The sequence below is a fragment of the Triticum dicoccoides genome, chromosome 1A (assembly GCF_002162155.2).
Source record: "Triticum dicoccoides isolate Atlit2015 ecotype Zavitan chromosome 1A, WEW_v2.0, whole genome shotgun sequence".
Classification (NCBI taxonomy): Eukaryota; Viridiplantae; Streptophyta; class Magnoliopsida; order Poales; family Poaceae; genus Triticum; species Triticum dicoccoides.
Window position 1 is genome coordinate 105,470,443 of NC_041380.1, and position 13,124 is coordinate 105,483,566.

Genomic DNA, 13,124 nt, shown 5'->3' on the forward strand with positions numbered 1-13,124 from the left:
ACAATACCTGCAACGGTGGGAATTGCAGGGTGTCATGGAGCTTGATCTGCCGCCCCAAACATCTTGGTGGCCTGGGTGTCCTAGACATTGCCAAATTTGGTCGGGCTCTTAGGCTACACTGGCTTTGGTTGGCATGGCAACGTCCGCCGCGACCGTGGGTTAGCTCCCCTCTACCCTGCTACAATGAGGATAGACAACTCTTCGCAATGGCAACAAATATAACAATCGGAGACGGTCGAACGTCAAATTTCTGGAATGACCGCTGGCTGCATAGATCGTGCCCAAAGACGATTGCCCCATCACTATTCCAGATCTCGACGCGAAAGAACCGCTCAGTCTGGGATGCTCTGAAGAATGAGACATGGTTGCATGACCTATCTAGGGGACTCTCTAAGCATATGGTCTCGGAGCTCACTGAACTAGCTGCACTGCTCGATAATGTAGAGCTGGTTGAGGGCCAAGCTGACACCATTGCCTGGAGGTTTGAACAAAACCAAGAGTACAGCGCATGCTCGGCCTACCGCTTGCAATTCGTCGGCTCGATCCCCATGGATGGTTACAAATTGATCTGGTCCGGATGGGCCCCTGGCAAGTGCCGGTTCTTCATGTGGACTGTCATGCTCGACAGAATTTTGACTGCTGATGCGCTTTTGCGTCGCGGATGGGAAAATGATTACTTCTGCATGCTCTGTGAGCGGAGTTTAGAAACCCCATCTCATCTTCTCATCGAGTGCCCCTGGTCCAGAACCATTTGGGAGTCCTTCGCCACGCTTGCAGATATGCCTGCTCTCTGCCCGGCGAATTGGACAGGCGACACTAAGTTTGCGCGTTGGATTCAGAGATGCCACGACAACACGGCGAGGGAAAAGAATAAGGGACTGCTTTCCTTAGTGCACATGATTGCTTGGGAAATTTGGAAGGAGCGGAATCGACGGATCTTCCAAAAGGAATTCTTGACTCTGGAAAGCTTCAGGCGTAAGATTAGGGACGAGATCAGGTTGTGGAATTTGGCAGGTGCTGGGATCCCCTTTGATCCGGGCTGAGCCCCCACCCTCGCTAGCTTCTCTCTTCTTTCTCTTTATTTTCCCTTCTTCTTGCGCTGACTGTCCTGTTTCTGGGACACTTGGACCCCTTTTGTACCTTGTTCTCTCTTCTGATCAATGAATTTGGCAAGCTTTGCCAACATTCAAAAAAAAAAAGATTTAGCAAAACCACTCTGATATACATTTTCAAGGCAGTTGAATGCAACTCATTAGCACATGGCTTTCAAATGACATGACAAGGATTTCAATCTTACGCGTTAGAGATGTATCATTCTTTCTTCAAATGAAAGAGATGTATCATTGCATTCTTCATTTTTGCTCTAGTGCCAGACATCATGTAACCCAGTTGGTACACGTCAAACATTCAGCCTAACATGATAACGTTGTGTTGATGAATTTGGTAGACTGACTGCACGTCCGAAAGACATGGATTGATGAACCAACATAAAGTACAAGCGTTTACAAAGACTGAGCTCTCACTAATGTCAATGCAGAAGCCGGTAGATCAAACGGTGGAGTAACATGACCTTGATGACAGAGTCGGCAGTTCAAATTTATCTCCACCTAGGGCCTCCCAGCCTAATAACCTCCTCGGCACATGAATCATGGTGAAGCCGCCTGGCATCACCGTCATCCTTCTTCTCAGTTACGTCGCCGTACAGGTCTTTCAGCTTAGCTAGGTTGCTCGAGGCAGCAGCAGCCTTCTCTTTGCTTATATCCCCAAATGGACTAGATCGATGCTCATTCCTGCTCCGACTCCGGCTCCTGCTCTTGCTACGACTCCGGCTTCTGCTCCTATGACATGAGCTGGAGCGTCTGTGTCTACTATTGTCACGCTCGCTTCGGTAATCCCTTCTTTCTTCTGAATGCCTGGACCTGTAATAGTCACAATCCCTGCTGTCACGGTCATAATCACGCTTTCTGTCATGGCTTGAACGATCACGCTCTCGGTGACGGCTTGAACGGCCAGTATCTCGGTCACGGCTTGAATGGTCAGTATCTCGATCACGGCTTGAACGGTCAGTATCTCGGTCACGGCTTGAACGGTTACCTTCTCGGTCGTGACTTGAACGGTCATTGTAAGGCCCCTCCCGACTTACACTGCGACGAAATGGTGAAGATGATCTCCGATGATCATCTTGGGTGACTGTTCGCCGCACTGGGGAAGAATCCCGTGTGGAAGCACGGTGCGGCACACGCTGTCCAAAAGAAACCGACAGAGAAGCTTTAACAGATGGGGGGCGACGGGCAGTGTCCTCTGATCCGTGGCGACTGTCTCCAGTCACCCCAGAAAGCTTGGTAGGCAGCTTCATCTTCTCAAGATTGGTTGTTACTTGACGAACTACTGGAACAGGAACTCTTGGAAGGATACTATCAAAGTAGTACTGCACAAGGAAAACAGAGCAACATGCTGGTCAATATAAACTTGCAAACATAAAGTCAAATTAGGCGACACAATTCAATCCAATGTTGTGCTATGGCCATTGAGAATCACAAATAAACCTTTAACCAACTATCTATGAATTTGACACAGCTTCTTGGAAAAGAGAAGAGCATATACTATGAGCAAGCTATGTTGTTGAACCATGACTTGCCTGACTAAAAAATTTGTCCAGCTAGTTGGCATAGTTTCTGAACATATATACAATAAACACAAGATTAAAAACTGTTAACAGCATCAGAAAATAGAAGGTGAGAAGTAGCATGGAGAAATAAACTCATGTAGTATAGTAATCTAGTTCACATGAGAATTAAAAGAATTAGCTACAGGAAGGTGAGCCAATAGAGAAAGGAACAAACATTCTTCAGTTATAACGACATAAACAGGAAAAAAATGTCAAACAAACAAGTGCACTTATTTTTATTCTGAAAGCAAGAACTTGAGATGCAGACCTGTCCAAGTATAAGATCACGCACATATACACCCATGGTTGTCATGCGACCATTAGATCCAGGGGAGAATTCCTGCATCAAGCCAAAAATTATAATTATATGGCTAACTAGCTAATTAGTTAATAATGATGAAATCAAATGGACTCGATATATTTCCTTATTAATTATAAACTTGTATTCCTTGGTTTGTATAGCATGACTTCTGCAATTAGCACATCTTTCTTGAACAAGCTAGTTGCAGGCCATATAGCTCCTCTAATGGACCGTATCCACTTATTATTTGGAAATTAAATGGAAGCTCAATATGGTTATGGTCTTATGGACTTATGAAAGTACATATAACAGCAAAAAACATAAAAGTACAAGAAATATACAAATGAAAACTCAAAAACAGCAATACCTCATCATCCTTCAAGTAGGGCTCATACCATGTCCATAGGATCTTTGGATCAGCAACATATCGAAGATACAAAAATCCTATCTGCAAAAACAAACACCAATTGGTTATTTAGTAGAAGCCAGCTGATTATCTAACACGATAAATGAAGACAAACAAAAAATGCTCACAAATCCAATGCACAGACTGGTACACTACTGCTTGCAAACTTTGTTCATCCACGTGTCCTAGGACCAAAATCAAGACACAAGGCCATCCAAGAAAGCAAGTCATATGACTGTTAGTGGTTATAACCAAAATGTAATAAGTGAACATAAAAAAAATGGAAGAGTTGATTGCTTAGGATAAGTTGATAACACCAGTTTGTCACTGCAAACATACTAACACTTTGTTTTCGTACAACTTTGACATACAACCTAGTGCATGCATTAATCGCAAACAAATATAACGAGTAGACACAACAACCATGATGCGTGTATTTGTCAAAAGTGACTTATGTCAAAGAAACTTACAGCTCTAATGTATGGGGAGTCAGGATGCTTCAACAAACCATGCATCTGTTTCACAGTAAGCTTCATGGTGAAGAACTTGTAGAGGAGACAAAATGCAGTGGAAGGACCCCTGCAATTGCCAGTCATCCAAGGCTCCACATGATCAACTTGGTTGTAGATCTCGTCAATGACCTCATGATAGGTCTTCATCCTGTAGAGCTCCTTGAAGTAATCAGAAGAAAGAATATTCATACAGAGAACCTTCTCCATCAGCATATCAATGGGCTTCCCTGAAGTCTGTATCTCCATATTTCAGCGAACACAAACCTGGACCAAAAACAGAGGGATCCTCTTATTAGCTTAAAGCCTCAAAGCTTATGTCACATGCAGGTAGTTGAAAAGTATAATATAATGAACCTTTTCCCAAAATACGCGAATATTTGCAGATATATTGCCACCTGAGACAAATGTAGATCAGTCTTTACCTCAAATGGCTGAAAATTCATGTGTCCCTTACTAACCATGAAATGCCCAATTAAGCTCTCAAGGTCGACAAATTCTACCATGTTACTATAAGTGTGTCCAACAAGTAATGGCACGGAAGCAAACCTCGAGAGTGGCTGATAGTTTTACCATGTATATAACTCAATTAAGAGAGTCCCCACTGTGATGTCCAGACAACCTGCACTGAGCCTTTTCCACTATCTAGCCTAAGGACTTTCCCCAATAACTTAATCCCTCCAAATCGCTGATGCGAATAAATGCAACCCACCATACACTTGTATTTCTATGGGGCCAAGTAGAACTAGACTAGAACTATTTACACAAAGAATTTTCCATGGCCATTAATCACACAGATTCATCGGAAACCCTATCGTTAACGTACACGATTTCGTCAGAGGACATTCTCGTCTATTCCGCACTTTAATAGCAAAAAAAGGTCTCAAACTAGTAATCGCCTCTACTTAACTAATAACTGGCGAGATGAATCTATGTACGCAGAGACAGAGAGAGATACTCACACGCAGGATGGCCAACCCTAGGACCTCCTCGGCTTCCAAGACCGCGGGCGGCTCGCGGAGACCCCAAAGCAGACGGGATGACGACGCTCGGTAGAGGATGAACTCGTATCGGCTTCGGCTTCGGCGGCGGGCGAGATGGTTGGGATTCGTCGGTAGCTTGGAGGTCGCCGGAGATGGATGAGGGGGAGGGGAGGGGAGGGGAGGCTGTGGATTTGTGGAGGTGGGAGAGTCGCGTACGACTCGGAATCCAATCATCTATTGGGCTTTTCCAAGCAGCTGATGCCCTTTATTGGGCTCTCCGCGAGGTTTTGCCCGTTACAAGACCAGACTGCATGTTAGGCTCTTTTCCTCTTCTTTTCAAATTGATGGATGAGAGATTTTATCGTTGTTCTTCTTGGTCTCAACTTTTATTATTTTACAAGCAAACATGCCCGTGTGTTGCAACGGGAAACATACAAAAATACATGCTAGCCAAATAAGTATGACTCAATATCCAGACATATGAGTGTCCTCTATTTTAACATGGTGGCTCACCATGTTGCCACATATCTTTCTTCTTTACTCTCATTGATGATGAACACAATGTCCACATGATCGCAATGCATTCGACATGGTAAATCCCTAGGCAATGAGCTTGCCACTGCACGACACACTTGCCAATGTCTCGTGCAAGGGACTATTTAAATCTTTAAAAACAAATCTAATCAACCACGAACTACTCCCAATGCCTAGACATAATATAAAGACTTTCCAAAAAGTAATCAAATTCTAGACATAAAATATTTCTAAATCGGTGAACAATTTTTCGAATCAACAAACACCTTTTTTAAATTAGGACATCTATAAAAAATCACGAACATTTGTTTTGTTTAGACAAACATTTATTGAAATGCATGATTAGTTTTTGAATTCATGAATATTTTTTGACTCAGCTAACATTTTTTGAATTGATGACTTTTTTAAAAATTGGGGATAAATTTTGAATTTCACAAAAAACATTTGATTTTTTGAATATTTTCTAAAATTCCATGCTTTTTTCCAGATTCACGAATATGTTTTGAATACACAATCATTTTTTTTCAAAATCATGAACATGATTTTAGTTGCCGACATGTTTTTCCAGATTGTGTTTTTTTATAATTTTCTAATAGTTTCATAAAATCACCAACACTTTTTAAAACAACGAAAATTTTATAATTTCCCAAAGATTTTTTTAATTCACTCACATTTTATAATTTCTCTAACATTATTTTATAACTAGAATTTTTTATAATTTGGAATTCTGAAATTAATTTAAAGAAGAAAAACTTAAACATAAATGAGAAAAGAAAAGAAAAGACAAAATAAATAAAAACAAAGGGCGTCATACCCCTGACTTCCACCACGTCAAGGTGACACTCTACCACTGAGTTATATCCCTTCCCCGTCCCATCGAGAAAGAGAATTAACGAATCCTAAGGCAAAGGGGCGAGAAACTCAAGGCCACTCTTCCTCCGGGCTTTCTTTCCGCACTATTATGGATAGTCAAATAATGGGAAAAATTGGATTCAATTGTCAACTGGTCCTATCGAAAGTAGGATTGACTATGGATTCGAGCCATCGCACGTAGGGGGTGGAGGAGGTGTCTAAAAAAGGAGGCAAAAAATCAGTATTACCAGGATTCAAACTCTGGTCTCCAGGGTAGAAGCAACATGCTCTAGCCACCATACTGGTAGTATGTCTATGTTTTAGATAGGGTATTACATTATAAAACCACTGAGCATGGCGGCGCCTTTTGAAATAAAAACCAAATCATTTTCTTAACTTGCGGGTGGAACAACGGGTAATCTATAGCTAATTCAGGGACAATTATTTGGACGGACGACCAAAAGCACTATTTGCTTTATTATTAAGGGTAGACTAGAACAATGCCCGTGTGTTGGAACGGGATATAAATATTATATTCCCTCTGTTCCATAATATAAGAACGTCACTTAAAAACATTTTTATATTATGGGACAGAGGGAGTAGTATGGTACCTTGTGATTTATCTGTCTATAATAATGCGAATGTGTAAATAAATGTTCGTCAATTTCTGCCTGTGAATTACTTTATATTTTGATCAGAAGTTTGGTAAGTAAATTAAAGTGAAATTGGTTCCGAACCTAACTAAATTAAGTTGATTGATTATTACTAGTAAGTGTGCACGTGCAACGCATGTCTATTTGAACTAATAAGTGTGCAAACGCAATACGCATCTATTTGGATTAACATATTATACTAAACTTAATACAAGACAATTTATTCATAAATTTGAAATTTCCCTATAAAGTACACGATCTCTTATTTCCAACTCGTACAAATAATTTGAAATATCGTTTCTTCTTAATCAACATGTCTCCTGTATTAAAAGACCATCCACTTTTCTCAATGTATAAAATTCAAAATTATTTAGAAGATTCATCATGATTCTTTATATGCACACATTTATGCAAGTATAGTCACACATGAAAATGTCACTTAGGACAAGCTAAGGAACCGTTTCAATGCCAACAAATTTCAGTCAAGAATTACACAAGATCGTCATGAACATATACAGAGAGAAGTGACCTCTCTTTCTCCGAGATTGATCGAACAACAAGTTTTTGTATATATCTATCCGACACTACTACATATATACAATATAACATCTCTTATAATCCCTAACATCTAAAATCGATTTCAACTTTCACATGGCATTCTTCGTCTTTATGTATGACATGGTCAAGAAAGAATCCCGCCAATTCCTCTTGAATTGCTCGTATGCGATCATGTGGTATGAGTTCATTCCGCATCTGTCACATCTCATTTAAAGAAGAGGGTCAATACATATATATGAAAGAAACTCAACACAATTGATGGTAAGAAAATAAAATTGTGAATATTGTTTATGTACTAAATGATATGAAATTTACCACGACCATAAAATATCCTACATTCATCATCATCATAATCAACATGCAGTTTTTGCTTCTCTTGTATGTAGTCCAAGTTTTTTATCAGGAAAACATGTTAACTCAACTGTAGATAAGGATGGTATGAAAATGCTCATGTAAAATTACAATTGCCATGTATCTGCTGGACAAACAAATACACTTATGCAAACTTCAGTTTTTTTTAGTAAAACTTATGCGAACTTTAGTTTTTTCCATTAAAACTTATGCAAACTTCTGGGTTTTTTCAGTGAAACATAATTTCATGACTGCAAGTAAGGTCTTGGTTCAACCAATTTGTCTGTGAGTTCATTATGTAGTCGTGAGTTGGCCATGTAATAACCGGTAGTCAGGATGTCTGTTGCAGGTACGCAAAAATCAGTGAAAAAATAAAGAAAGAAAGAAGGCGAACGTCTCTGTGTGTGCTCCAACGCTCCTCTGTTTCTCATTGCTTCATCTCTAGTTCATGTACTTCTAGATGTGTCACCACCGGCGAGGTAGCGATGACAGTAAAAAAACAACACTCGATACTTACTTGATTAATGCGTGTGTGTGGTGCGTTCGCGTGAAGGCGAGCGTCTCCGTCGTTTAGGCCTGCGAGCGGCCGCGGCGACCGTGTCCTCTCACCAGCTGGGCGGCATTGTCGACGCAGGTGAGTCAGTCATCCAGCTTTGAGGCGGCGGCCTTCATGCATCGGGATTAGCTTTGGACGACGTCGTCCACGCGCGAGTACCGGACAAGCGTGTCCAACGGAGCAGCACGCGTCAGAGCTGAGGGAGTCGGCGGTGGCTTCGGGCAAGTGAGATGGGGCCGTGATTAGCTTCACCTGCTGCACAGTGGCCGAGACCTGCACCACCCTGGGGACGATGATGGTTGGCGACCAGGCGAATCTACATGCATGGTTGTGGGGGCAGATTTTTTTGGCCCGCTTATACTGGTCCAAGATACTCAGTGTTGCCCCCACTTGAAGGACCTCGGCGGTGGGTGGTTGCCAGCGTGAGTGTTGTGGATGGAGCCGAAGTCGACGCGGATGCCGGTGGTTCCTGGAGAGCATGCCCAGGATGTGGACGAAGTCGTTGCAGTCAGTAGAAGTGTGTTCGGAGGAAGCCGCAGCTCCTCCTCACGTGTCTCCCATTGTGGCTCGCGTGTGTGGTGGGCTGGTGACGGCTGGCGACTCGCGATCACGATTCCCTGGTAGGAGACGATAGGATGCGCTCGCGATTAGTTTCCTAATAATTAGATGCGTTTGTGATTAGTTATCTAATAGGATGCAGCCATGATTAGTTTCCCAATAATTAGATTCGTCCGTGATTAATTTCTTAATAGGATGGCTGGTAATTATTTTCCTAATAATAGGATGCACGCGTGATTTTTTTTCCTAATAATAGGATGGGTTTGTCATTAGTTTCCTAATAATTAGATGTGCCCGTGATTAGTTTCTTAATAGGATGTGTCCGTGATTATAGTTTCCTAATTGACCAGACATGGACTTTCATATTTTCCTCCGCGGTGGAGTACGGTCAGTCAATGTAAATTGCTAAGTGCACACAAAGAACAGATTCGGTTAAGGCTAGCCGTTAGATTGAATTTAGTGGGACTAATCATGGATGGTAATGTATCCGTATACGTTTTGTGGGGTGCACTTAGAAAAGATAATATTTGCTCTTTTATAAGTAGTATAGATACAGGAAATGTTGGACGAAGGGGTGATGAAAAAAAAGGTGAAATAGAAACCTTACGTTCTTTCTAAGCGGTAGAGATAGAGATTATTTTTTTGCTCAAAAAAACTTTTATTATTTTTAGAAAAAAAACAAAGTCACAAGTACAACTGTACAAGGCATAAGCAGAGTCGTATAGGCTAACTAGTCGGTTTCCTCGCACCGCTAACACTTGATGCACTTTCGCGGTGTTTGTTTTAGCTTTAGAGAACAAATTCATTTTGAAAAATTTGAATCTGAAACAAACTGTATTTCAAATCAGCTGCAATCTGATTCAGGCTAATTTCCAGTATTGGGCAAAGCACTTCCCGGCGAATTAGCTTTGCCTGCACAGTGAATCTGTAGCTGATACTAGCAAAGTTGAAGGCCGAAGCAAACAAGGTCTTTATTGTGCCCAAATGAAGGCATTCCCGGTAACTCACGAGTCAAATCATGCTCGTGTTGTGGCGGTGACATGTGTAGTATGCATATCAAAAAATATATAAGAAAACTAAATTGGAGGTGCTCTTTGCGGTAAAGTGTGTGTGTGCGTGCATATATTTGTAGGGAGACCTCAAATAAATAATTTCTTGTTGGAAATACTGAAAGGCAGCACGTGACCTCTCCTCCCCCGCGCCGCCCCTAGTGGGCATCTCGGGGGCAACTCCCCCCTCGCCGGAGTAGCCCCTCTCCCTCCCCTCCCCCCTCGCCGCCGCACGAGACTGCCGCCGGGCAAGGCCCATGGCGCAGCCGGGGACAGCGGCGGCGGGGCATGCGCTGCTCTGGTTCACATCGGAGGGTCTTGGATCTGGGCGGCGGCCCCCGGCGAGGCCCCTTGTCACCTGCGGTGAGCAGTGGGGTGGGCGCGGTGCCGGCGATCTGGTCGGGTGGCTAGCGGATCTTCGGTGGGCTGGGACCTCGCGTGGCTGCCCTGGTGGCTGGCGGCGTCAGATCTGGCTGCTGGCCATCTTTCCCTGCTCGGTGCGTTTCACCCTCGACGATCCTTGGCTGTGCAGGCGTCTAGCCTGCCTCTGGGTTGCAGGTGATTCTGGTGGTCGGGATCCAGATTGGGGGAAACCCCTGGTCGGCTCCAGCCGGCCGCGACGACGACGACGTCCGCGGGCGCCGATTTCTTCATGGAGACGTCGGGCGAGGTCTGCCCTTCCACACCCCACCACCTTGCTTCTCGGGTGAAAACCTAACTCCGGTGGGCGGCGGCGGCGTCCTTGGCGCCGTGACCTTCTTGAAGGCGTCGCCTTGAGGGCAGTGTGGTGGCGGGCTCAGTATGGGGTCGGTGACAGCAGCCGAGGATCGAGGGACCAGTGGGAGCCTTTTTTGGTGGAGCGGTGCTTCATCCTACACATTGATGACGGCGGATCTCGACAGCGTGGTGCAGTGGAGACTCGGCGCCCGATGCGCAGTGATGGACTCGCGCAGGTGGAGGCAGTTGTCTGGCGTCATAATGGCGTCGATGGCAGAGTGGCCTGACAAGGTAGAAGCCTCAATATCTGCTCTGAAGACGGACCTGTGGAAGATGGCGACGACACATGTGAGTGCATCAGACCAGTTTATGCCCCAGACCCGGTATGTGGCTTGGCTGGGGCTTCTGGCTTTTGATGATAGGCTTAGGTGAGTAGTCCGGGTATTTGCCCCAGGTAGCACCCCTTCATCATATGGATATGAGTAGTGGCATATGTTATCAAGATGGCGGATTCATGCATATTGTTGTAATATTTTGTAAGGTCCTCGAGAATAATCAATAAAGTGGCCGTATGCATCTCCTAGATGCAGAGGCCAGGGGTCATTCTCCTTTTCTAAAAAAAATATTTGTAGGGTTGAGCGTATGTGTGTATACATGAGCAATTGCATTTGTACTGCGTTCAAAAAGATCCATGTAAATTAGAAAACATTTATGTTTGACACGCTCACAACTTGTAGTCTTTTTTTAACTTGAATGTGTAGTTTATCTTTATCTACGTCATGACACAATTTTTCTTTAGGGTTGTCATGACACAATTCTATTTTTAGAGAAGTCATGACACAGTTCAGGTGTGTCCTCTTTCATCTTCTTTCACCAAAGAAGGTTCTGATTTTCTTTTCTTTTTTCTTTTATTTTGCTTTTTAAGTTTTATTCCATTATTGATATGTTATGTAGCAGCTGAACAAGGCCCCTTCTTCTTTTCTCGTGGAAATGAGTTCTATTCTAAGGTTATAGAGTTACAGTCAAGAGGCAAGAATGCCTCGATACATAGAACCCCTCTACGCAGCCAAATAGCGGTGCTAACAATCTGATATTTTATTTTGACTACGATGAAATTTTCATGGAATATACTTCGGAACCTTTCTTAAGGGTTTGATTTCCAATGCTAGATGACCATATGAAGACCAGACTAAGAGCATATCCAGCATATCCGTAAAACACCGACCCACAAAACTCATTTACAATTCACAAAGAAACGGATTTGCAGGCCGACGCGGGCTGTGGCCGAGCAGACCCCGCGTTCGGGGTCTGCTCGGCCGCAGCCCTACCCTTGCAATAAAAAACCCCGAAAATAAAAGTTTTCCAAATGCCTTCAAAATTTAATATGATTTTTCTAGAATATTTAAGAATTATTGGCACTGAGAACACACCACGGGGACCCATCATGTGCCCACGAGGGTGGAGGGCGCGCCCACCCCCCTAGGACGCGCCCCCTACCTCATGGACCCCACATGAGCCCCTCCACTTATTCTTGCATCCACACACTCCGTCTTCCTCCAGAAAAAATCATCCACCAGCTCAAACCCGAGTTCTAACTCATCTTGCTGCCATTTTCGATCTATTTGCTCAAAGCTCCATTCACAAAACTGCTTTGGGGGATTGTTCTTTGGTATGTGACTCCTCCAATGGTCCAATTAGTTTTTGTTCTAATGCTTTATTTATTGCAAATTTTTGCTGCTTAGGTGACTCTGTTCTTGAGCTTGCATGTTAAATGTATGTGGTTAAAAGTAGTTTTATTGCATTATATGGCCTCTAGGCACTTGTGGGAGTAGTTGCTATCAATCTTGTTGAGTTTGGTTCACTTTTATTTTGAGTTACTAAAAATTTCAGAAATTTTTCAAAGGAAGAAATATGTCTAGGAAAATGTACCAAGGTGGTTCCTCAAGAAAGCAGGCACCTAGGCTCGCTATACGTGAGGCGGACTATGAACTACCGAGGGAAGCTCAAGTGCGGCCTTGCGAATGGCCGTCGGAGGAGTTTATGATTCGTGCAGGCATCAAGGAAAAATTTGACGCGTATGCGCACAATGCTGATCTTGAGAGCTTCGTGACAGATAAGTGCCCGCAATACCACTACCTAACTGATTCCTTTGTGAGAAGGTTCAAATTTACATCCTCGCGCAACTCTCAACTGTTCTATTTGATCTTTATGATAAATCATATACCATGGACCTAGAAGATTTTAATACTGCTTGTAAACTCCCACATGGGGGCAATGTTAGTGAACCCCGCAAATCTGAATATAAAGACTTTCTTGCTAGTATTACTATGGGGGAATCTAGGAAAATTACACAAGCTACCATAGGGAGCATTCATTTTCCTTCCATACATTATTTTGCTCTCTTCATGGGTAGATGCATTAACAGTAAA

General features: G+C 43.2%; 1 protein-coding gene across 3 annotated transcripts; it reads right to left on the bottom strand.

Moving 5' to 3' along the window:
- Nucleotides 1-1,307: 1,307 nt before the first annotated feature.
- Nucleotides 1,308-5,084, bottom strand: LOC119365355 (pre-mRNA splicing factor SR-like 1). Of its 3 annotated transcripts, XM_037630979.1 has the most exons (6): nt 4,847-5,084; nt 3,846-4,151; nt 3,337-3,417; nt 2,937-3,008; nt 2,639-2,675; nt 2,300-2,428 (listed from the first exon to the last, which is right to left on the bottom strand). In XM_037630979.1, the coding sequence occupies exons 2-5, from the start codon at nt 4,131-4,133 to the stop codon at nt 2,643-2,645; spliced, it is 474 nt and encodes a 157-aa protein (XP_037486876.1). In that variant the 5' UTR covers nt 4,134-4,151; nt 4,847-5,084; the 3' UTR covers nt 2,300-2,428; nt 2,639-2,642. The 3 variants fall into 3 exon arrangements, 2 of the variants coding, with proteins under 2 accessions (XP_037486873.1, XP_037486876.1); XM_037630976.1 differs by lacking the exon at nt 2,639-2,675 and having other exon boundaries at nt 1,308-2,428; nt 4,847-5,082; XR_005175487.1 differs by lacking the exons at nt 2,300-2,428; nt 2,639-2,675 and adding an exon at nt 3,504-3,560 and having other exon boundaries at nt 2,950-3,008.
- Nucleotides 5,085-13,124: the final 8,040 nt, after the last annotated feature.